The sequence below is a fragment of the Tiliqua scincoides genome, chromosome 2 (genome assembly GCF_035046505.1).
Source record: "Tiliqua scincoides isolate rTilSci1 chromosome 2, rTilSci1.hap2, whole genome shotgun sequence".
Classification (NCBI taxonomy): Eukaryota; Metazoa; Chordata; class Lepidosauria; order Squamata; family Scincidae; genus Tiliqua; species Tiliqua scincoides.
This window is the reverse complement of record NC_089822.1, coordinates 115115967-115139888: the sequence shown is the minus strand read 5'-3', so window position 1 is coordinate 115139888 and position 23922 is coordinate 115115967. Positions and strand designations below refer to the sequence as shown.

At 44.6% G+C, this 23922-nt stretch overlaps 1 protein-coding gene across 1 annotated transcript in view; it reads right to left on the bottom strand.

The window, feature by feature from the left end:
• ARHGAP4 (Rho GTPase activating protein 4) overlaps window positions 1-23922 on the bottom strand; it is a 74019-nt gene that overhangs the window by 4540 nt on the left and 45557 nt on the right. Inside the window, exons 13-21 of the mRNA XM_066613683.1 lie at window positions 16696-16756; window positions 14391-14468; window positions 13912-14046; window positions 12183-12288; window positions 11790-12020; window positions 11466-11542; window positions 7468-7621; window positions 4224-4310; window positions 498-650 (exon numbers count right to left, since the gene is read on the bottom strand). Of these exons, the coding sequence (XP_066469780.1) occupies window positions 498-650; window positions 4224-4310; window positions 7468-7621; window positions 11466-11542; window positions 11790-12020; window positions 12183-12288; window positions 13912-14046; window positions 14391-14468; window positions 16696-16756 (1082 nt within the window). The remainder of the gene's footprint in view (window positions 1-497; window positions 651-4223; window positions 4311-7467; window positions 7622-11465; window positions 11543-11789; window positions 12021-12182; window positions 12289-13911; window positions 14047-14390; window positions 14469-16695; window positions 16757-23922) is intronic.

The following is a 23922-nucleotide window of genomic DNA, read 5'->3' as shown; positions in this document are numbered from 1 at the left end:
GCATAAGGTCTAACCCTACAGAAAAAAAACATACATACAAGCATGCCCCTGTATCCACAGGGCTTCTGTTCTGGAACCCCCAAATACATGAAACTGCAGATACAGAAGGTCCTCTGAGTCTAAAAGTGACTTCCAGTTTCATGGAGAAAGGCAGCCCTCTGGGAATTCTTTGGGCCTCCCAATGCCTTATAAAGCATCAAAAACCTCACTTCCTATTTCTTGGAGAAACTGGAAGTTGCATTTTTTTTTTTTAATGCTGGGTTCATAGGACCCTCTGGAGGCCAGCAGAGCTCCCCTCACCTCTGGATGGAACACACACAGGGAGCCCCACAGACCCAATTCAAAGATAAGTGAATACAGGATTTGTGGATATAGGGACCCCTCTGTATGGATCTAACAATGCAAAAGACAGTCCTATACCTGCCTTGCCTGTCTATGTACATTAGCAACTACTGGATAGTTGCTATGCCCTATGCCTTCTCCTTCAACGTTCTCACCTTTCAGTGGCATGGAAAGTCCTGGGGTAGGTAGGCTGCATGAGGGGGAGGGGCAGGCGGCCCCCATCCATGAAGGGTGATGCCAATTTGCGAATGGGACTACTCCCACCACGTTGTCGACCCCCAATGCCCGCATCTGTATTCACCTGCAGCCTGAGAAAAAGAGAGGGTCTATTCATAACATAGATCCAACCTCAAAGTTCAGTCATCTCTGGGATAAGGGCTGTAGCTAGGGGGCGGGGGGGGGGATTGCTCCCCCTGGAGCCAGCAGTTTGCCCCCCCCAGCATTTTTTCCACACTTGTCATGTAAATATGTTTGAATGTCCTCCAGTTTAGCTCCTGTTCCTTGAGAGCTCAGCCCCTCCCTGCAGGCAGCTTCCTCCAATCAGCTCAAGCTGCTGATGCTTAGTAACTCACCTGAGGGGCCAAACATAGCCACCTGCTGATAATCACAGGACACCAGAGAGGCAGGCATGAAAAAGCCTGGAGGGAATGTACTCAGTGCCTTCAATCACCTTCCTGGGAGCTGAGTGGCTGTGCAGGCACTTTGCAGGACCCTGGAGGCTGCTGCTGAGTGACTCTGGCATCATTGGGGGGTACGCAGGCAGGAGATTTTGGATGGGCCATTTCTGCTGTTTTGGTCCGGTGGGGCCTTTCTCTTGGGGGGGAGGAGAGAAAAGCATGGCTCTGGCCTCTGAGATTTTGGATGGACCATTTCTGCTGTTTGGGTCTGGTAGGGTCTAAGATTTTGAATCTTTCCTAGAGATCTCAGAGTTTTTTTTCCATGGGTATTGGATATATACACCACCAAATAAACAGACATTTACTCTGAAGAACCTGACTGCAAAAGAATTAGTGTTGAAATCTTCCAACATGGACCGTTTTGTTGTCAGAACAAACAGAGCTTCAAACTCGTGTAATTAAGAAACTTTGGAAACAACAGGTGGAGATAGAGATATTATTGCTTCTGCTAGCACCAGTAAGGCAATTAATGAGAAGACTCCTGATGATTTAGCATGAGTAGGAGAGTCTATTAAACAAATTAAACTTGGTAAATATCCAAAGAACAAAGATGGCAAATCATTCAGATCAGAGTAGTTTCAACATTTTAAGTGATTGGAATATTCTTCAAAACTAGATGCTGCATTTTGCTCTCCGTGTCGCCAATTTGTTCCATTTACTAAAGAGCAAGCTTACATAAAAAGGGATTTAGCAATTGGAAGGCTGCATTGGATACAACTAAATCAGGATTTTTCAAGTGTGCTTCATCTGAGACCCATCTGCAAGCTATGTTAATGTGGTCTGAAAGAAACCAAAGAACTGCTTCAAACACATCTATTTCAACTCTAATTAATGACAATATGCTTGAAAAACATAGGTATTACATTTCAAGCATTGTTGAAATTATTCAGTTTCTTGTAGCTAAAGAGCTTCCAATGAGGGGAATATGCAACATTGAAGAACATGTGGAGGAAAGTTTATTTAAAAACCTTTTCAAATATACCCTCAAAAAGGACCCAAAACTAGCTGAATCTTATAAAATTATTCCAAAGAACGCCACTTACCAATCCCCAGAAATTCAAAATGAAATAGTTAAAGTGACTAAAGTGACTATCCGTAAATAATTGATCTCATTCAAGAGGAAGTTTCCAATGACATACAGATGTCCCATTTTTTTCTGTCTTGGAGGATGGAACAAAACAAAAATCAAAGAGAAAATATAGCAATTGCTACTAGATATGTTAAAGATGGTGAAATTTATGAATCCATGCTATCCATAGAGACAACAACTGCTTTGGATGCTGAGACTTTTACAAACACAACTTTAGATACATTCCGAAGGTATGGTTTAAATCCCAACCATCTGTTGAGCCAATGTTACGTTGGAGCTTCAGTTATAAGTGGCAAGAAAGGTGATGTCCAGGCATTAATTAAAAAAACTGAAGAAAGAAATTCCATATGTCCATTGTTTTAACCACAGCCTGCATTTAGTTGTAGTTAAAGCAGTTGAAGTTGTGCCAGTGGTGAGGGAATTTTTTGAACAATGTGTGGAATTATACAACTTTTTGTCCTGTGGGATAGTAGCTGCTGAGTATGAAGGCAAAGCTCTTTCTCGTCTGCTGTAACAGAGATGGTCAGGACATCTTCAGGTGTGTAGGACAATTTTTGAAGAATACAAACATATATCAGAAACTCTTGAACTAATATCAATAAATAATGGAAAAAGATTTGCTGGGGAAGATGTGGTTCTTAGCACTGGTCTCCATCTTATAATGCAGAAGCAAGAGTTTATATTTTGTCTAGTGGTAATGAAAAATATTTTGGAAATTCTTTCTCCAGTAGATAAGGGACTCCAAAGTCATGACATTTCCTTGGAGTAGGCCTATAACTTTTCAAGCTACAGAAAGTTCACTAGAAGACTTAAGAAACAGTGAGACTTTGAAATCAATTCTGTAGGAAACATCAAAACTGGCTAAAGAGGAAGAAGTTAAAATGCCAAGGAAAAGGAAATTTAATTCCTTACTTGATGATTATGTGGTGTCTGAAACAACAGGTAACAGAGCATCATGTAGTGACACCCACAGTAAGCATGCTTCTGACTTTTTTGAAATTCTGGATGTAGTGCTAGTCGAAATAAGAAGAAGATTCCATGACAATGAAGAGATTCTTCAGGCAATAATTGCAGCAGAAAATTTAGATGATGAAAATGGTAGGTTTAATTATCTAAAAATTTTAATATTACCATTCCAAGTAAAGAAGAAATGAAAGTAGTAAAACATTTCCTTGAGAAGAACAAAATTGAAAAGTGAAATTTCTTCAGTGATATATACAAACACTGGAGTGCCTTTGAAGATTGTTAACAGTATGTTAGCGGCAGTAAGAACTTTTGTATGTAGCACAGCAGTTTGTGAATCGACCTTCTCAGTGCTTACATGAATTAACAGACCTCAAAGACTATCAGTGTCTCACTCAAGAATGGCTAATTTAGTATAACTATCTTTTGAGCTAAAGAGAACCAAGAATTTATGTGTGGAAAAGGTTCTAAGAAGATTCAATTCTCAGAAAGATAGGAGAATTCAGCTCTACTAGGTAGTTTCAAATCTTCTGTACCTTGCTTTTTAAAAGTAATGAATAACGTAAAAAACTAATGTTCCATGGCATTGCTATATTTTACTTCAATATCTTTCCTCTTGCTTTTAGGTAAAGTAAATTTACTTTTGTCATCAGCAAATGAAAGGCTTTCAATACAAGTAAATACTACCTGTATCATAGTGATATGTTTTACTTTTGCAGTGTTGCAAGTCTGTGTATTGCACTGGTGTCCAAAATGAAAGGACAAGTTGCATGTTATTTCGATGTAGACAAATAGATTTTACATTGCATACAGAGATGCACTTATTCTATTCAGATCATTGTTAGATTGCTTTACAGATAATGAATGCATCTTTCAAAAACAAAAAAAAACAACCCAAAATATTTCCTCCTAATGAAATTTGGGTTAGTTATGGGTCTTTGATGTTTCTCCATACTTATCCTTAATTTTGCACACCAGTATAGATACCTGACATAATTGCCCCCCCCCCCCTAGAATCCTGGCTACGGGCCTGCCGGGGATGGAAATCAACAATTCATATTGCAGTCACCATCTTTCATCATACAGTGCTGAAATGAAGTCATTTTTTAGGTTTCCTTCCTGTGTTACAAACCTGCCATGCCACCTCCTACCTGCAGGTTGGTTCAGGGAGTAGTTCATCCAAAGAGGATCCCGTGTCAATCTCCAACCTGGAGCTCCGGGGACTAGATTGTTTCTCACTGTCAGGGTAAGAGACAGAGGAGCATAGAAACTTATTAAAAGGTGGGACAAAGTTTCCTCCTGAGCTGCTCTAAGATGTTTATAGATAACTTTCCAGACTTCTAGAAGACCTTAAAGCAGTGGTTCTCAAACTTCTTAGCACTGGGACCCACTTTCCTGAATGACAATGTGTTGGTATCCACCAGAAGTGATGTTATTAACCTGGAAGTCATGTCATGCCCAGAAGTGACATCATCAAGCAGGAAAATTTTTTAACACCTCCAAGTGATCAAAATCAATCAATCAAGTAAGTAAATTAAAAGTTTACAATAAGTTCAAAAATTTATTTAAAATAAAGAAGATCCCTCCTAACCTTCCCAAGCAGTTGCTGATCTGTTTTTTAAAAATTCCTCAAACATCCCAAAGGCTGCAATCCTATCTACTTACCTGGGAGTAAGCCCCACTGACTATCATTGTTAAAGGCATAGACATAGTCACCTGTTAAAATATGTGAAATCTTTCCCCAAATGCAATCAAATATCATAGTAGCATCAGTGTATATATTCAAAATACACATTGAAATGAATAAGGACCTCCTTGAAATTGGCTTGCGACCCACCTAGTGGGTCCTGACCCACAGTTTGAGAATGCTTAGAGCACAGAAACCTATGCTTAGACCTTGGGGAGCCAGTATCCATGCAGTCATGCCATCTGTGAGAAGCAGGCAGGCCTAAATTAACCAAGCATAGAGAGGAAAACATCCAGGCCTCCTGCTCCATTTTTAAGAAATCCCACCAGAGGCGTTCCTGTGGAGTCCCCGCGCCGGGGGCAACCCGTGCCCGGGGCAACCCCCCCCCGTTTTCCACCCCTCACCCCCTGTTTTTGCGCCCCACTCTTCTCACCCCCGGCCACTGATCCGGAAGTAATTGTGGTGACAATGACCTGGAAGTAATTGCGGTGACGTCATTGTCACTGCAATTACTTCTGTGCCGCTACCTCCTCAGTTCCCCCTTTGAAAACAAGGGGGAACAGAGGAGGCAGCCAAGGCCTCCACGGACCTTCCGCAGAGGTCTCCATGGCAGCGGTCTAGGGCTGCTTTCAGCGGCCCCAAACCACTCTAGTGGAGACCTCCATGCCGCTTGTAAGTAGTGTGGAAGGCTCCGTGGGGACCTGGGAAGCAGCACGCGTCTCCTCCGAAGTCTGAGGGGGCATGTGCAGATTCCCCTCCACCTCCGAGGGACACCCTCAGAGGCGGAGGAGGGGAGCCCCGGGGCCAGCGAAGCCTTCCGTGCCACTTGTAAGCAGCACAGAGGCCTCCTCTGGAGCGCTCTGGGGCTGCTGGAAGCAGCGCCCCAAACAGGCGGGCTTCCAGCAGCCCCACACCACTCCAAAGGAGACCACTAGAGCCCAGGAAGTGGCACGCATCTTCTCCGAAGTTGGAGGAGGCACGCGCCCCTTCCCTTCCACCTCTGAGGGATGCCCTCAGAGGCAGAGAGAGGTGCCCAGGAGTGCTCCTGGGAGGCAGCGGGAAGCTGCCTCTCAGGTAGTGTCTCAGCGCCAACTGGGCCGCCCCCCTCCCTTCCTCGTTGATAAGAGGAGACAAGATGGGCACCCTAGAGCGTCAGTGTCTCCTATAAAGGAGGAGGGGAGGGGGGCAGCAAGCTGTGTCTCTGCAGCACTCCTGGGCGCTCCTCCTGGGGGGTGCAGGGGTGAGGGTCTGAGAGGCGCCCCTGGAGGGTTGGCGCTTGGGGCATTTGCCCCGTTTGCCCCCCTCTAGGTCCCCCAGTGAGTCCCACCTCCATTTTTCTTCTCTTTAACAAAACAAACCCCTAAATTCCTAGACCTCATGACAGTGGTGAAAAGCATATACATATATGAGCTGGAACTGCAAAAAGGATACAAGTCAGACTGTCCCTCTCCCGTGGCCACTGTTCTTTGTACCTGTGTTTCCCTATATTGCCCATCGTAGCAGTTAATGAGGCTCTGAGCAGTTAATGAGGGTCCGTCTCCATACTCAGTAGAATGAGGTAGCAGAATCCAGAGTTGACAGAATGAACTGGACCACTTCAGGCAGCAGACAGAAAAAACTGTGTGTTTTTTCAATGCTCTCTTATGCACAACTTCCTCCGTGTAGAAAGCTAGCACAGCAGGGAGAAAGGTCCTAGCTCAGGCCCATCCCTGCTGTGCTAGTTTTCTATTCATATGGTGTTTTTTGCATTTTTTTTAGAGATACAGAGAGGAAGGATTGAAAAATAAAAATGCCGCGTAGCCTATAATGATACAGTTCATTCTGAACTACCTTAGAATTCTACTACCTTTTTCTACTGCATGTGTCAGGTCAGCTTGACTCAGTGCCATGAGCCTGTCCTTTATGAAGAATATACCTCTAAGGGCCCCATCCCACTCCTCAAAAGAGTTTCTGTCCAGGAATCCCTGCTAGCCTTAGCCAGGCTTTGCTAACTTTCCTGTTAGGAAAGGAAAGTCAGTATGAGAATGGAGCCACAGGTAATAGAGCACCTGCTTTGCAGCCAGGTTGCTTTGGGAGTTGAACTTATTGCTGGAAGATCCAGTTTCAAATCCCCCACTCAGCCAGTTTCCTGAGTGACCTTGGGCCAGTCACTATCTCTCAGCCTTGCCTACCTCACAGGGTTGTTGTGAAGACAAAAGGGGAGAGGAACTATGTACACCGTCCTGAGCTCCTTTGAGGAAGGGTGGTATAAAAATGTGGATTAAAAAAATAAATTTAACCTCTGGCATCTCCAAGCAAGGGTGGAAAAAAGACCCCCATCTGAAACCCAGAGAGCCACAATGACTCAGTGTAGACAACACTGAGCTTGATGGACCATTGATCTGACTCAGCGTCACATGTTCAAAATTCTCTCTTGTTTCTGAGGAGAAAGGTTTGCAGCACCTTCTCCCCCAACAAGGACAGTAGTCACACCACCAATTTTCCTGCCTGTCAGCTGTTAATAAGGCCTGCTATAGCTATCCGACAAATGTCCCTTTTTCTGCTTCGATTTTTAAAAAGTCTTAGTGTTATGACAGAAGGCAGGATAAAGATAAATGCAAGACTGCCCCATGCCACACCGTTCCTGCTTTAAAAATACAGAATATCTCCTTTTTATTTCATGCTACTAACCCTCTGCTCAGATTCTCCCTTTGAGATGTGCAACTCACCTGTCAGACAGAACAATGGGGGGCACTGCTCCCCGGTTGCCACCACGCTCACCTCGTCGCCAGCCAACTAGTGCCGCTCGCTGCGAAACAAACTGCTCCTCATGTTGACCCATGGAACCAGAGCGGGGCACAGGCTCGGACTGGGAATCACACTCTGGAAGGAAACAATAAGTGTTCCAAATGTGGCCAGAATACTGGGGAAACAGCAGTTGTGTCTTTGCCGTTTGTTTCTAGTCCCTTTCCTAAAAAATAACATTGCTGAACTTGCCTTTTTTAGGGCGCAATCCTGAGGCACCCTTGGGCCAGCGCAAGTCCCTTGGGCCTCCTTGTGAGTCAGCTAGGTCGGTGTGCTGGCCCACGGAGGCTGAACTCAGCCTCCACACCAACGGAGGGACCAAGTCTTGCATTGACCAAACTCGGCCGATGTAAGACTCTGGGGTGGGTGGGTGGGGGGAGGCAGGAGGGAGGAGTTCCAGGGCAGGAGGAGGGCGGGTAGTGGGCAGCTCTAGTGGCCGGTGGGTGGGGAGCGTGAGGCGGGGCTGGGACCCGGCAATTATGCCAGATCCCAACCCCTGTTCCCGAGCAGTGTGGAGCGGCTTCAAGTCGCTCTGCTCTCCTCTGGCTTTTGCCACCTCAGGAGGTGGTGCAAGTCTGAGAAGACCCATAGGGACTGCAGTGGTTTACCCAGGGGTAAGGGGAAAAGTTTCCCCTTACCTTTGGCTGAGCCACTGTGGTGCCCTCCTGGCTTGCCTGTTCCAGTGCAAGATAGGATTGCGCTCTCATTGTCACAATATATGTCACTGCTGAGACATCAGGGGCAGGGAGCAGGAGGTGGGGCTGGGATCCAGCAATAATGCCAGATCCCAACCTGTGTTCCTGGGGAGCTCAGAGGGCTTCAAGCTGCTCCACTCTCCTTGGACTTGCGCTACCTCAAGAGGTGGCGCAGGTCTGAGAAGACCCATAGGGACCGGTGGCCCTTACCCAGAGGTAAGTGGAAATGTTTCCCCTTGCCTCTGGCTGAGCCGCCTATGGCCCCTATCCTGTGCTGGATACAGTGCAAGCCTCTTGGCTTGCCTGTTCCAGTGCAGCATAGGATTGCACCCTTAGGGCACAATCCTAACTAGGTCTACTCAGAAGTAAGTTCTATTGTGTTCAATGGGACTTACTCCCAGGAAAGTGAGGTTAGGATTGCAGCCTATGTCAGATAGAGGTTAAAAGAGTAGATGTTTTAGACCGAATTGATAAATTAAAGATTAATAAATCACCAGATCCAGATGGCATCCACTCAAGAGTTATTAAGGAACTGAAGAATGAAGTTGCTGGTCTTTTAACTGTAATTTGTAACTTGTCCCTTAAAATGGCCACGGTGCCAGAGGACTGGAGGATAACTAATGTCATGCCAATCTTTAGAAAAGGAAGGAGATGGGACTTGGGTAACTATAGACCTGTCAGCCTAATGTCTATTCCAGGTAAAAGGGTAAAAAGCCTCATTAAGGATAAAATCTTAAAACACATAGAAGAAAAAGCCTTGCTGAGGGAGAGTCGGCACAGCTTCTGTAAAGGTTCTTGCCTCATGAACCTTTTAGAATTCTTTGAAAAGGTCAAAAGGCATATAGATGTGGGAGAACCCGTGGATATTATATATTTGGATTTTCAGAAGACGTCTGACATGGTCCGTCACCAAAGGCTGCTGAGAAAACATCAGTCAGGGAATTAGATGGCAGATCCTCTTAGAGATTAAGAATTGGTTGAGGTCCAGAAAACAGAGAGTGGGTGTCAATGGGCAGTTTTCACAATGGAGACAGGTAAAAAGCGGTGTGCCCCAGGGATCTGTCCTGGGACCAGTGCTTTTCAACTTGTTCATAAATGAGCTAGAGATAGGGATAAGCAGTAAGGTGGCCAAGTTTGCGGATGATACTAAACTTTTCTGAGCGGTGAAGACCAGAAGAGATTGTAAGGATCTCTCTAAACTGGGAGAATGGGCAGCAAAATGGCAGATGCATTTCAATGTAGGTAAGTGTAATGTAATGCACATTGGGGTAAAAAATCCAAACTTCACATATAGGCTAATGGGGTCTGAGCTGTCTATGACAGCCCAGGAGAGAGATCTTGGGATGCTGGTGGACAGCTCGATGAAAGTGTCAACCCAATGTGCAGTGTCAATGGTACAGCCGCACCTAGAGAATTGTGTTCAGTACTAGTCCAGTACTAGTTCAGCAAAAGGATGTAGTGGAACTAGAGAAGGTGTAGAAGAGAGCTACCAAAATGATTAGGCATCTCCCTTACGAAGAAAGGCTGCAGTGCTTGAGGCTCTTCAGTCAGAAAAGAGGTGCCTGAGGGGGACATGATTGAAACATACAGATAAAGGGATGCTTTTTCCCTCTCACACAACACCAGAACCAGGGGATATCCACTAAAATTGAGTGCTGGGAGAGTTAGGACAGACAAAAGGAAATATTTCTTTACCCACCATGTAATTAGTTTGAAGAACTACTTGCCACAGGAGGTGGTGATGGCATCCAGCCTAGATGCCTTTACAAGGGGACTGGACAGATTTCTGGAGGAAAACTCGATCACGGGTTAGAAGCCATGATGGGTATTTACAGTCTGAGATTAGCTGGTTGTTCAGCATGAGGGCTGGGTAAGAAATTTTTTTCTGTCATCTGAATTGGCCGTGGATGGCAGTTTTTTTTCATCTATCCCAGACTGGCGAGGGAGAAAAGGTATATTCAGTTGGTTTCGTGCATTAAAAATTGGTCACTGTGTTAAATAAAGTAGCACAAGTTAAACCCAATTGCAGTCTGGTGTCTTTGCTGGGGGTGGTGGTGGTGGTGGTGGTGTGTGATCATAAATAGAATGCCAAATGAAGGGAAGTGGCAGTGAGATGCAAGTATCTTGTGGTGTGTGCTCCCTAAGGGATCTGATGGGCCACTGTGAGATAGAGGAAGCTGGACTAGAATGCCTTTGGCCTGATCCAGTGGTGCTCTTCTTATGTTCAATTGCTTGCCAAGATGAAGCTTCGGCTACAGGAAGCACGTGCACCCTTGCCAAGAGAAACCCAGAATTCAGGCGTCCAACCTGATTACCATTCCTCATCCCGGGCAGGAGGGCAGGAGGTCTGGTCTAGAGGGTAGAGCCTCCGTTAGCCTGAAGATAATATCTGAAGGTTGCCAGTTCTAGGCCACTGGCAGCTCCGTGATTGGCGAGACCTTGAAGCAGCTGACAAGCTGAGCCGAGTTATTTCACCTGCTCTTTGGTGTGAGCGAAGAAGCAACTTGGCTGCCCTTCCTTTCAAGTGAGAGATGAAGGAGCTGCTTGCCAGCCAGCATGGGAGGCAACTGGGGGCCAGAAGTGATACCAGACTGTGAAAGATCCATCTGAAATGTTGTGCAGTTCTTGAAAGATAGAACCTTTCTGTCATTGTAAAAAATCCCCTCGGGGGTTTAGAGATAGCCTGCCTATGTAAACCCCCTTAAAAAAAGTCAGAGGAGTAATGACCAGAAAGGCGGTATATAAATACCAGTATTATTATTATTATCCTACTCTCTTCTGGAGCTCCACTTGCATGATCTTACATCCTTTCTATCTCCAACCTGTAGGAGCACAAGTCCCCAAAAGAAACAGCTCAAGTCCCCCGTCCCCCTTGCCCTAGGCCCTCAGATGAACAGGGGGCAAGACTGTGTCTCTGATTGCCTGGTCTCCCAGTTATTTGCCCTTGTCTCTCGTTTTCAAGAAAGGAAAGAGTTCACTTACATTTATATGGAGCACAGAAAAGGCGTTGCAACTGAGAAAACGGGGGGAACTCCTCCCCCATCTCTAGCTCTGCTGCTCCCTTGAACAGGGAATAGTTGGACCCCACTCCCTGCCACAATAAGATACCGAGGGTGGAGTATAAGTGATTTGCTCCTATGGCAAGAAGTCATCTTGAGCCAGCCCTACTGACCTTGACTGCTCAGGATTCCCCCCCCCTCCACGCACAACACACCACCACCACTCACCATCTTCACTTGCTGGTGTTTCAGGGGTCTCCTCTGTCTCAGGCTCCTCCGCTGTAGCCTCTAGTGGCAACACATCACTGCAGAGTATGAGTAGAGAAGAAAAGAGAGATAAAGAGTTGGTGGCTACCACTTTGCTGAAGGTGTCTTTCAAACGGGATGGGAACACCGTTCAGTGTTACATATCGCACCATATTAAAGATCAGGTATTAGATATAATACATCTAGTGAGTTTTCATATTGTATATATTTTGCACACATACAAAGTGAACAACATCTATTGCTAACTTCCTTGCAAAGTCAACTTTTTCCCAAAATCCCTCATACCAGTATTCCTCCTCAGTCAGGGCCATGACCTTCTCGTACTGGGGACCAGACAGCTGGCTGGTTCCTGGGAAGACAGCCTCGTGATGCACTATCAGACACTTCACCACCTCATTGATGTGGGGCTGCACTGACACAGCATCTTGGCCTGCAGGGACCGTCACCAGGGTGGGGCCAAAGCACACAGCTAGGTTGTGGGGATCCATCATGTTCTCATCACTGTACTGAGATAAACTGAGGGTAGAAGATGCATTAGATGAGAGGAGCCCACCTAACCCCAGAGAGCTCTTTCCACTGAAATCCCCCTTCACTGTCCCCAGCAGCACGGTGCTCAATGAAGCAAGGATAAAAGTACTGCAGTGCAAGAACATCATCAGTCAGACCCCAGATACTCACTGGTTGAGGAAGGCAAAGAGGTACCGGAGAACGACCAGCACAGTGGACGGGAGTTGGGAAACAAGAGCTTGGAGGTGGGAGATGCGTTCAGCTGAAGAATCCAGCTCTGGAAAACAATGGGGTATTTGAGATTCAGAGAACATTAAAAGAGGGGCATATCTGTACTTGTATACACCCACAAGTACAATACAGAAAAAAAGCTGTTTAATTCTCATGTTTGAACATTATAATTCATAACCTTGCTGAGCACATAATGGTCAAATTTCTGTTTAGTGGATTTGCTTCCCACTATTAGTTGGTTATAATGAGAAGAGAAACTGACATTGGGGCAAGTCAGAGAAGCCACCTAAGGGGCAATCCATTCCCCCAGCCTTTATCGATAGGAAGTAATAAAACCAAGTAATAAAAGTGATAAAATTAAAGGCATAGGAGTCCAGAGAAATTTCATCAGTGCATTGCCTATCTACACTAGAGAGATTGGGCGCAATCCTAACCCCTTATGTCAGTGCTTTCCATTGGGACGTGTGCTGCATCCTGCAGTTGGGTGTCACTCACAGAGGCCTCCTTAAAGTAAGGGAATGTTTGTTCCCTTACCTCAGAGCTGCACTGCCCTTATGCCAGTGCTGGAAAGTACTGACATAAGGGGTTAGAATTGCACCCTTAGATACTGAAATTCTTTCACTGCAAACAAAATAACCACAACTCAGGTATGAAAAAACACAGGAGGGCCACAAGGAAAATAATGGACTGCAACAATTTGACTGAACAATTTGAAGATTGTCTGAATGTTCTTTAAAGTGAGTGAAAAAAGAATAGCAAATTCCAGAGACCAGGGCGAGTGAGGAAGAAAAAGAAAAAAGAAAAAAAATCAGTGTTTGAAAGACTTCTTTGCTTGGTCAATTGCAAGAGGTGTTTTTTAAAAAAAAAAAAATTTTATTCAAAATTTCATAAAATTTTTTGGCAGCTAGGCAAATGGCTGCTCACAAGTCTGTACTACATTGCCAAACAGTTGTGTTCATTTTGCTTGTTTAATACAGGTGTCTCCCTATATTCATGGGGGTTCCATTCCAGCACCCCCCACCATAGATACAGAAAGCACAGATATGGGGGGAACCCTGTGAAAATAGCAGCCCCTGTACCATCACCACCACCTGCACATTGTAATAGCATTTTGCTAAGAGCTGTGTTGCTTTCCATAATTAGCATGAGCTTCTTTCTAATTACAGTTCTAGTAACTGAGGGCCCAATCCTATCCAGTTTTCCAGTGCCGGTGCAGCCATGCCAATGGGGTGTGTGCTGCATCCTGTGGTGGGGTGACAATCACAGAGGCCTCCTCAAGGTAATGGAACATTTGTTCCCTTAACTTGAAGCTGCATTGTGACTGCACCATACTAGAAAGTTGGATAGGATTGGGCCCTGAATTATTTCAATCAAGCAGGGTCAAGTGGTAGTCAATGGGGCAGATGCATCCCATACAACAGTTTTACCTTGCCTCAGGTAACCTAGTCAAATGTAAATAACTTGAAAGGAAAACAAATTTGTTTTTCAGAGTGGAGAGGGAGAGATTCCACAGCTAGGTAAGGGCAATTGCTCAACAATTTCACTCCAAAACAATGCCTTCACTGGCTCATCACACACTTACAAGTATAGGAAACAGCATCAATGTCATAGGCAAAAGCATAGATCTGCATGCATGCATATATGCACATGCATGTGCATGCACACTTACGGGCTGTTGCTAGCAGCTCAGGGACAACATCATTAGGAAAAAGGGGTTTCTCCAGTCCCCGGAAATATAATTTCAGCACTCCAGCTACTGAATCCAGATCATGCTGTATGCAGCCATCTGCCAAAGGGTCTTCACCTGGTGGAAGGGATAATGTCATTACAGTGTACTTTTCCCCATCCACACGGTCCTTTCTGAATAACTTCCTCCACCTTCCAGGAGACAGACAGACCAAGAGATTTAGACCTGTTACAATTTCTTCCCTTGGCACACTTTTCAACATAAAAGAAGCTGCACTAACTCATTGTTGAAGTGCACCTCTGTCTCTCCTCAGTCCAGTCAATTTATGCCCACTACCTCAACTGGATCTATAACCTGCTGTCCCCTTGCCATTTCTTCTCCTTCTGGAAAACTCAAACACTTGCAATGAACTACATTTTTCTCTGTACACCTGCAGCCACCTTTGGGCAACCCCCACTCACCTTTCTCAAATGCATTCCGGATCTCTGTCACCTGCGCTTGGGAGCCAGGCACACGAAAAATACCTTCGTGCTGCAGCCCTGGGGAAAAGACAAAAGGTACATTGTAAACACACAGAATCAGAGAAACAGAGTTGGAAGTGACCTAAAAGTTCATCTAGTCAAACCCCCTGTCTGTAGCAGGAAATCCTCCTAGAGTATGTCCAGCAGGGGCTTGTCGAGCCTCTGCTTGAAGATTTCCAGTGATTTCCACCACCTCCCTTGGCAATCTGTTCCACTGCCGAACCGCCCTTACTGCCAGAAATTTTTTCCTGATATCCAATCAGAATCTCTTCTCTTGCAGTTTGTAACCATTGGATCTAGTTCTACTTTCAAAGGCAGTTGAGAACTAAGTTGTCCCATATGACAGGCCTTCAAGTGCTTGAAGAGAGCTATCATATCTCAGCCTTCTCTTCTTCAGGCTTAACATACCAAGTTCTCTCAACCTTTCTTTGTAGGGCTTGTTATCCTCTTGTCTTGCTCTCTCCTCTGAGCTTGTCTCTCTTGTTGTCCTCTTGTCTTGTCTCTCTCCTCTGAGTTTGGCTGTATCTTTCTTAAAGTGAAGTGCCCAGAACTGGACACAGTACTCTAGGTGAGGCCTAACTGATGCAGAGTAAAGTGGAACCACAATTTCTCATGGAAGCTACGGTTCTACTAAAGCAGGTTAAAATTGTGTTAGCCTTCTATGCAGCTACATCACACTGCTGACTCATGTTCATCTTGTGATCCACTGCAACTTCAAGATCCCTCTCACATATTGTGCTGCCAAGTCAAGCCTATTGTGAGGCCAAGCCTGTGTCTTTAGTTATTTTTGCCTAAGTGCAGAATATATCATTTGTCCTTGTTGAACTTCATCTTTTTCATTTCAGCCCAGTATTCTATTTTGTCTAGGTCTTCCTGAATGCTTCTACTGTCTCCTATTGCATTTGCTACTCCTCCCAGCTTGGTGTCATCTGCAAATTTGATGAGGTCCCCTTGTATCCCTTCATCCAAGTCATTGATGAAGATTTTAAAGAGAACCAGGCCCAAGACAGAGTCCTGAGACACCCCACTTGAAACTGTCTTCCAGGTTGACATGAAGCCATTGACGAACATCCTTTGTGCACTCTTTGTGCTGTCCAACCAGTTGCGAAACCACCTGATAGTATAATTTAGCTCATATTTTACCAACTTGCTGATTAGAAAGTCATGTGGAATCTTTTCAAATGCTTTACTGAAGATAAATTATTATATCTGCAGCATTCCCACCATCCGATAAGCTAGTAGCCCAATCAAAAAAGGAGATGAGATTTGTTTGGAGATTATTATTTTTGACAAATTCATAACTGAGTTGTTGTCTAGATGTGTGCAGACTGTGTGTTTTATAATTTGTTCCCTGGTATTGAAGTCAGACTGATAGGTCTGTAATTTCCTGGGTCTTCTTTTTCCACTTTTTAAAGATTGGGACCACTAGCCTAGCAGCACCTCCCCCGTCCTCCAGGATTTCTCAAAGATAATTGACAGAGGCTCTGCAAGTACACCTGCAAGTTCCTTTAGTACTCTGGGATACAGTTCATTTGGTCCAAATAACTTGAATTCATTTAGGCCAGTTAAATAGTTTCTAACTAGTTCCCTGTCAATCCTAATCTGCAGACCTGTGTCATCCAGGTGGGGATATAACATACCCCCCCCCCCATCAATGAAGGATCCAGCACCCACATTTGCACAATTCTCTATCCGAGAGAAGAAAGACGCAAAGTAGGAGTTGAGCCTTCTCTTTGTCTCCAGACATCAATTGAGCATCAAGGAGCAATCCCACCCTCTCATTTCTCTTCTTTGGGCATACTTTAAAAAAAAACAACAACCCCTTTTTGTTGTTCTTGACATCTCTGGCCAGCCTCAGCTCATACTGTGCTTTAGCCTTCCTGACCCTTGCCCTACAAGATCGGGCTACCTGTCTGTACTTCTCCCTGGTGTCCAGTCCCATCTGGGTGGGACTGGGTGAAGGTCTCCAGAGTTTCAAAGAGAGGTCTTGGTCATTTCCAGTCAGACCTGGAAATGCTGGGGACTGAGCCCAGAGCCCTCTACGTGTAAAGCACATGTTCTAATACTAAACTATGGTCATCCCCTAAGGGAATAGTCACATTTTTAAATGAGGAAATAGTGTGTTTTCCTTAGTCTTCTGCTCACTCACAATTAGGACATAAAGTTGGGGACCCATATAAAGACCCCTGCCTCAAGAACTTTTGAAACGGGAGCAGGCAATGGGGACATTAGCACAGTTTCTTACCATGGAGGTTGATGAAGCGGATGCAACTCTCCACCACCAGAGGGACAGCCTGGCCTGAGCCCTGAAATTATGGGAAAGAGAACAGAGAGTCATTGTATGGCACCTTCGCAACACACCCAGGACACTGTGTATATGAATACTGCAGTTTCAAAGGAGACATTAAAAAGCACAGAATGCAGGACTGGGTGTGGAATTTCAGCTTCCAGTTTAAAAAAAAAAGTTTCTAGTCCTCCTGATTGCAAAGACTGCACAAGAGATGTACTTTCAAGACAAATACAGTCACACAGAAGGGGGCCAACCTGGGGGCATAAAGGAAGAGACAATTTTCCCATTGTACCATTTTCCTGCCAAACTCCCCACAGCAGCCATACGTCCCACAAGTGGTTATTTCACTTTGGGGGGGGGGCAAATCACTACTTTCAGGGGGCAATTTTTGGTGGGAAAATAGTGCAATGGGGAAGTTAATCTCTCCTGGCACTCATCCTGAAAAGGTGCACACACTCACTTGCTGACCCATTCACATCTTTTGGCAAAACAGTGACACTCCTAGTTGGAAGCATGTCTTCTTAGTACATATTCTCACAAATTTGGATTCTATGAGTTCCAATTGGGGAGGCAAAATCTCCTCTCATCCATGAAGTCACAAGGCAGCCTTAGATAAGCCACTCACTCACTCAGCCCTCCTCTAACTGTCATATGATAAGAATATTACTATACAATTTTAACAGAACTCTTGCAGGAATCACATGATTCTATACATATGAAGTTCTTTAAAACTGAAAGCATTCAACAAAATGCTAAATATTATATGCATGAAAATATGTGGGCAATGCCTACTAAGTCTGTGCAGACAGATGAATACGACTAGAGACAGATAAAAGTTTTTAACAAAGCTGAAAGTGATTTGAGAGAGGCTCAGTCTTTGTTTTCCAGAACGCACACACATATGTCTTTTGTTCCACTGTTGTCTAAAAAGGTGGTCAATTTTAAGATGCAGGAGTTTTACATGACATCCTCCATAGCCATGACCCATTGACTTACCTTACCTGCTGCAGACCCACTGTGCCAGCTCCCAACTGTCGGAAATATTGCCATAAAGCACGTATGCCAACACAAGAATGTGCACCAGCCTGCACCCACTCAGGGATCCCATCCCTGCTGCAGCCTAAAGGGGTATGTTTGCACCAGTCTGGGCAGGCCGATGGAAGACGAGGGAAAGGTGTAGCAGGAGGAACTTCTGGGGTTGGGGAAAGGGTGAGTTCGGTCTGGGAAGGAGGCGGGACTGCCCATGGCAGCTCACGCTGCATCCTAACCCCTGCCGCAGGTCTTACATGGACTGCTTGGATTTGCACCAGTGATTTTGCTGATTGTTCCCAATTGCAAAATGACCCCGTTCCAACTAGTAGTCAAGGCACGGAAGGAGCTTTAATGGGCCTGGCTGTTTCAGAATTAGAGGCTAAAACAAAACATCTTCAACACATTTTGCCTCTAATATCACAAACTTGTGCCAAGGGAAGACCTCAAATACAGGAATTACAGAAGTGGTATACTCTACTCCCTCCTGGGACATGTGTTCCCAGTCTGTACATGAACTGACCAGTCCTCTGCTTCCTGAATGCAACCATCACAGCCATCTCAGGACCGACTACCTCTGCAGGCCTCTCCTACCTTAAGAAATATGCCAATATGCCAAGGTGTGGAGGTGCAAATCTCTCCAGATGATAATACTAGTGCCACACCTATTAGGTCTGCACCCCAGTCTCTGGAGATTGTCCTACAGCTGTGGAAGATGAGCAAGTAGGATATGAAGTGATTCAGGCATTCAGAGAACTGTCCCAAAATCAACAGGAAGGCTTGCTTGAGCAGCTGGATAGATCAGAATTATGGGACATTATGGATGGGCCTAATATTCTACCAGAAGTGCCTTTGGAAGAAAGAAGGAAGTTAAGCTTAACCAACTTTCTGGGAAAAAAATAATTTAGTTATACAGGAAATTAATAGTGAACCAGCCCCTCAGACTGTAATTCCACTTTACAGAACTTAGTACCAGTGACACCCAACAGGGAGGCTCCTGACTCCCCAACAGCTAGCTCATCCTCACATAGGTCCACTCCAGTACTGGCTCCAACCTTAGGCATTTTTATACCACAGCCTTTTTCAGGACTATATGACTCTCCTCTTAGGTCTCTGGAAGCTAATGAGCCAGCTCAGCCCCCTTCTGGCCATTGATGGTCAGATAATATTATTTTCCCAGGGTCACCAGATCACCTTCGAGCTGCATCTTGGAAAGTAGCCAGATAGGGCAAGAAAGTTTTAGATTCGGACTTTCAAGAATTTCTCAAGGGTCATGAGATCACTTGAGGGCTTTAAAACAATTTCGTCTCCTGCCCAAAAGTTGTGGCAAAGCCTGACCCTCTGGAGGCCTTGCAATACTGTACATTCCATCTCTGCATAGATCTGCATAGATCCCCCAGGGCTTGGTTTTTTCTTGCTGCTGACCTAAATGCAAGAGTAGGATCTGGTTCAGACATTTTTGAACAATTTTCTAAAGATAATGTATTACCAGACTATTGTTATTTAAAACAGTGTTCTAAAGAAAAAACAGTTAATCCCGCTGGCTACTCATTAGCCAAGTTAAACCTGGTGTTTGGGCTTATTTGGCTGAATGGACTTTCTAATCTTGATAAAGAAGGTGAATTTACTTTTATTGCCCTTTTTGGTGCTAGCGTAATCGATTAAATGTTGGTTTCTCCATTATTACTCCCTCTGATTACTGACTTTTCTGTTGGGCCACCCTTCTATAGTGACCATCTTCCTCTTAGTTGTTCATTAGCTATCAAGACTTGTCTATTTCTACAGGGTCCTTTAGACTGGATGCAGAATCCAACATCTAGCTTAGTGAGAATTAAATGGGATGAGAAGACCAAGGCATTATTTAACTCTGAAGTTACCAAAAGCTGTCCTTTATATGCCATATTATTATAAAATGTGACCCAGACTGCTTCTGCTTATCTGAATAATTATGAGATTCTAATTAAGTTTCTTGTGGACACACTTGGTCAGCAGTACCCTTTCACCTTGAGACTCAAACTGGGCAATGATTACAGGGTTACGACCATTTATGTAAACTCTTAAAGTGTAACATGCCCAGAATACACAAAGAGTATAAAGACAATAAGGGCCCTGAATTTCCTCCCTCTACTTTAGTAGAAGGCAGCAGTTAGTGGAGGCAATTAAGAGTAATTTGCAATGAGAATGTCAGGTACATGGCACCACTTGTCAAAGACAGTCTTATCCAACAATTCGAAACTCTTTTGGGAATCTATCTCAGGTTACTTAACTTCTATGAGCCCTCTGATTTCTGCTCAAACCTGGGAATCTCACTTCAGGAAATTGTTCTTCAAAGACTTGTCTCCAGGAGTCTTCATCCAATTCTAATGTGCTGGAGGAGATGCAGATATGGCCTCCAGTTGCCACTGATGAAGTATAGGCACTTATTAGTCAACTGAAGGCAGGGAAGGGGGCTTAGACCCGATAAAATCCCGTCTGACCTGTTAAAAGCTGCACCCTAGTTGTGAACCCCTATTCTTGCAGACCTTTTTACCTGGGTGGACAGAACTTGGAATATGCCTAAATCTTGGTCCCAGTCAATTGTTGTACTTATTTTTTTAAAAGGTGATAGTAAGATCCCCACAAATTGTAGAATGATAAGTCTTCTTTCAATCCCAGGCAAATTATATGCATCCTATCTTCTAAAAAGGATCAACGCATGGGTAGTGGACCATAGCATCTTGAGCCCTGAGCAAGCTGGATTCAGGCCAGGTAAATCTGCAATGGATCACTGCTTAGTTCTATCAAACTTAGTTAAAAAGCAGCTTTCTTGCTCGAATTTCAGATTGTTCACAGCCTTTTTAGATCTTAAGGCTGCTTTTGACATAGTAAACAGAAGCTTGCTATAGTCCAAGCTCTCTAAATTGGGCATTGATAAAAGGTCACTGTACTTAATCCAGAGGTTGTATTCCAACACCTCATGCCAGATCAATTTGCAAGATAAACTTTCTGAGCTAATACTAACATAGGTTTAAAGCAAGGATGTGTCCTTGGCCCCCTTACTATTCACTCTGTTCAAAAACGATTTATCAGCTCATTTAGCTGCCACAGATTCTCATTGCCCTAAACTTGCTGATTCCTATATAAGCTAAATATATGGTCCTAATTTCATGAACCTGTATAGGTCTGAAACAGCTGATTATTGGCTGCATTGAGTACCTCAACAACAATGACCTGCAGCTATGCTATGCTAAAACAAAAATTCTAGTGTTTGAGAAATCCTGGAAACATTGCTCTTGGCTATTCCATGGCAAACCTACCCAACAAGTTAAAACATTCAATTACTTGGGCCTGAATTTCCATGATAAATTATCTTGAACTCACCTTCGGCTTCTTGTGATTAAATCTGCTAAATTTACAACTCAGATTATTGTGCATTTTTTTAAACGCCTGGGGCAATTCATATATACCAGCTATACTATGTATTTTTAATGCCAAAATCTCTGCCGAACTCCTTTATGGCATCCAAATCTGGTTGACCGCTTTTAAACTTGAGGCTGAAAGTTTTTCTATATAAGAACTTTGGTGTTGTCCATTGTCAGCCCAATCCTGAGCTGCCCGATGCACAGGGCTGCAGCAGCACCGAAAATGGCTGCTGCCGCATCCTGCGCACTCCAGGCAGCCACCAGCAGCTCCTCGGGAGAAGGGGACTTTTGTTCCCTTCCTCCAGGTAAAGTGAGTAGCCCCACAATGGGGCTACTCAATTCTACGCTGATTGGTGTAGAATCAAGAGCCTCAGCATTAGGTGGCCAACCCGACACAGAGGCTCTGGTGGAGCAAAGCTCAACCGGTCCTGCATCCCTCCTGCCCTGCTCCTTCCCTCCGGAATGCCTCCTTCTCGCCTCCCCCCACGCCTCCATCTCCCTCTCCGCTGCTTGGCAGTCCATGTGACCACTGAGTGGCGAAGCTCCGGAGCTCGCCTGGCAATAGCCCAGTGCTGGCCCTAAAGCTGGGCTAGCACCAGTGGAGCACCAGCGCTAGGGCCTCCAAACATGCCTTACAGCATGTTTGTGACCATTCATGCTGGCGGTGAACCAGTGCACAAAGCTTAGGATTGGGCCTTGTGTCCCTTATGCAACTCTATGCCTGGAGGCTGGTCAACCTAGGTTAAGAGCATTTAGCATGGGTCAGATTTCTTAAATTCTGGCTCATTGTTTTAAAGCTGAGCAGACCCCACTCCTTCTGAAAAACTCCTTAAAGCTATGTTATCCGACTCCATGCAACCTGTTGGCTATTCTCAACTTCAAAATCCGCTTCACTGGACTTTTGGCTGACCAACTGGGAGCAGGAACCCTGAACAGTTCCTTAAACAATCTTTTGCTTGGACTACAGGACATTGAGAGATAGGAAATCTATACAGCTGCAGCCAAGATTTGCTTGTCTTCTCACCTACAGTTACCAATTACTTTTGAACATTCCCCTATATACCTATATTTGATTGAAGATCCTCAAGTCCATCGTGCTTATACGTTAGTGTGATACATAAGAAGAGCCCCACTGAATTGGGCCATAGACCCATCTAGTTTAGCTTCCTGTATCTCACAGTGGCCCACCAGATGCCTCAGGGAGCACACAAGACAACAAGAGGCCTGCATCCTGGTGCCCTCCCTTGCACCTGGCATTCTGATGTAGCCTACTTCTAAAATCGTGAGGTTGCACAGCTTGTGCACACCCTTCACAGCTTTTAACCTGTAATAGACTTTTCCTCCAGAATTGTGGCCAATCCCTTTTTAAAGGCATCCAGGCCAGATGCCATCACCACATCCAATGGCAAGGAGTTCCACAGACTAATTACACGCTAGATAAAGAAATATTCTCTTTTGTCTGTCTAACTCTCCCAACACTCAATTTTAGTGGATGTCCCCTGGTTCTAGTGTTGTGTGAGAGGGAAAAGACCATCCCTCTATCCACTCTATCAATCCCCTGCATAATTTTGTGTATCTCAATCATGTCCCCCCTCAGAAGCCTTTTTTCTAGACTGAAGAGCCCCAAACTCTGTAGCCTTTCCTCATAAGAGAGGTCCCTTATGCAATACGTTTCTACTGAAGGAGCTGCATGCGAAATTTAATCGGAATCTGGGGGTTGATAGATGCTGTGACTATAATCTGGGGGACATTAAATCTTTGGCACAGATTGAATTTTATTGTCCTTGGTACGAAGATTTATGCTTTTTTAAAAAATCCATTACTGACTTGCTCCTAGGGGACCCGTGATGACACAACTTTGTGTTCCCTTCTTTCTACTTCTGATAAGATATTTGCTGATTATTTCTTTGCTATTATCCAGAGACACAAAGTTAAATCTGCTGCTCCTCATAGAGCTGTTAATATATGAATTTGTGGGAACCCCGGTGTTTGGGGCAGGTCATTTCTGTTATTTGTTTATTTGTATTCATGCTGATGACTAATGAAATGAAGCTGGCGCAGATCCAAGTAGTCCCATGGGGTGGCTGGGGCTCAACATGGGGTAAGGGGAAAAATTATCCCCTTACTCCAAGTTGCCTTCCAGCCACGTCCTAACCCGAGTTGGATACAGCACAGGCCAGTGGGTATAGTAAGACTATAACCAAAAAAACCCCACAAACCCCGTAATTTTAAATTTCTTCACAAGCATTTGCATTTTCTTTAATTTCTTTCTATGGTAATTTCTTCTCCAATCATTTATTTCTACTTTGAAGCATATTTCAAGAGGTATGATGGCTGAGTGGTTAAAGACACTGGACTGTTGGCTGGAAGGTTGGCAATCCTTGGTGCTACGGAACAGGGTGAGCTCCTGTTATTTGCTTCAGATCCTGCCAACCTAGCAGTTCGAATGCAAGTAGATAAGCCACTCCGGTGGGAAGGTAACAGCATTCTGTGCACGTCAGCATTTAGTCATGCTGGCCACATGACACGGAAGATGTCTTCAGACAACACTGGCTCCCTCGGCTTAGAGAAGGAGATGAGCACCACCTCCTAGAGTCAGACACAACTATGCAGGGGAAACCTTTATATTTCATTTAAAGATGTAGTTTATTTCATTCCAAAGTCTTGGAGCAGATTTTACACATTTTAAAGAAATGTATAAAAATTGAAAATGTTTAGTAGACTGATAACTTCTGAGTAAACATACATAGGC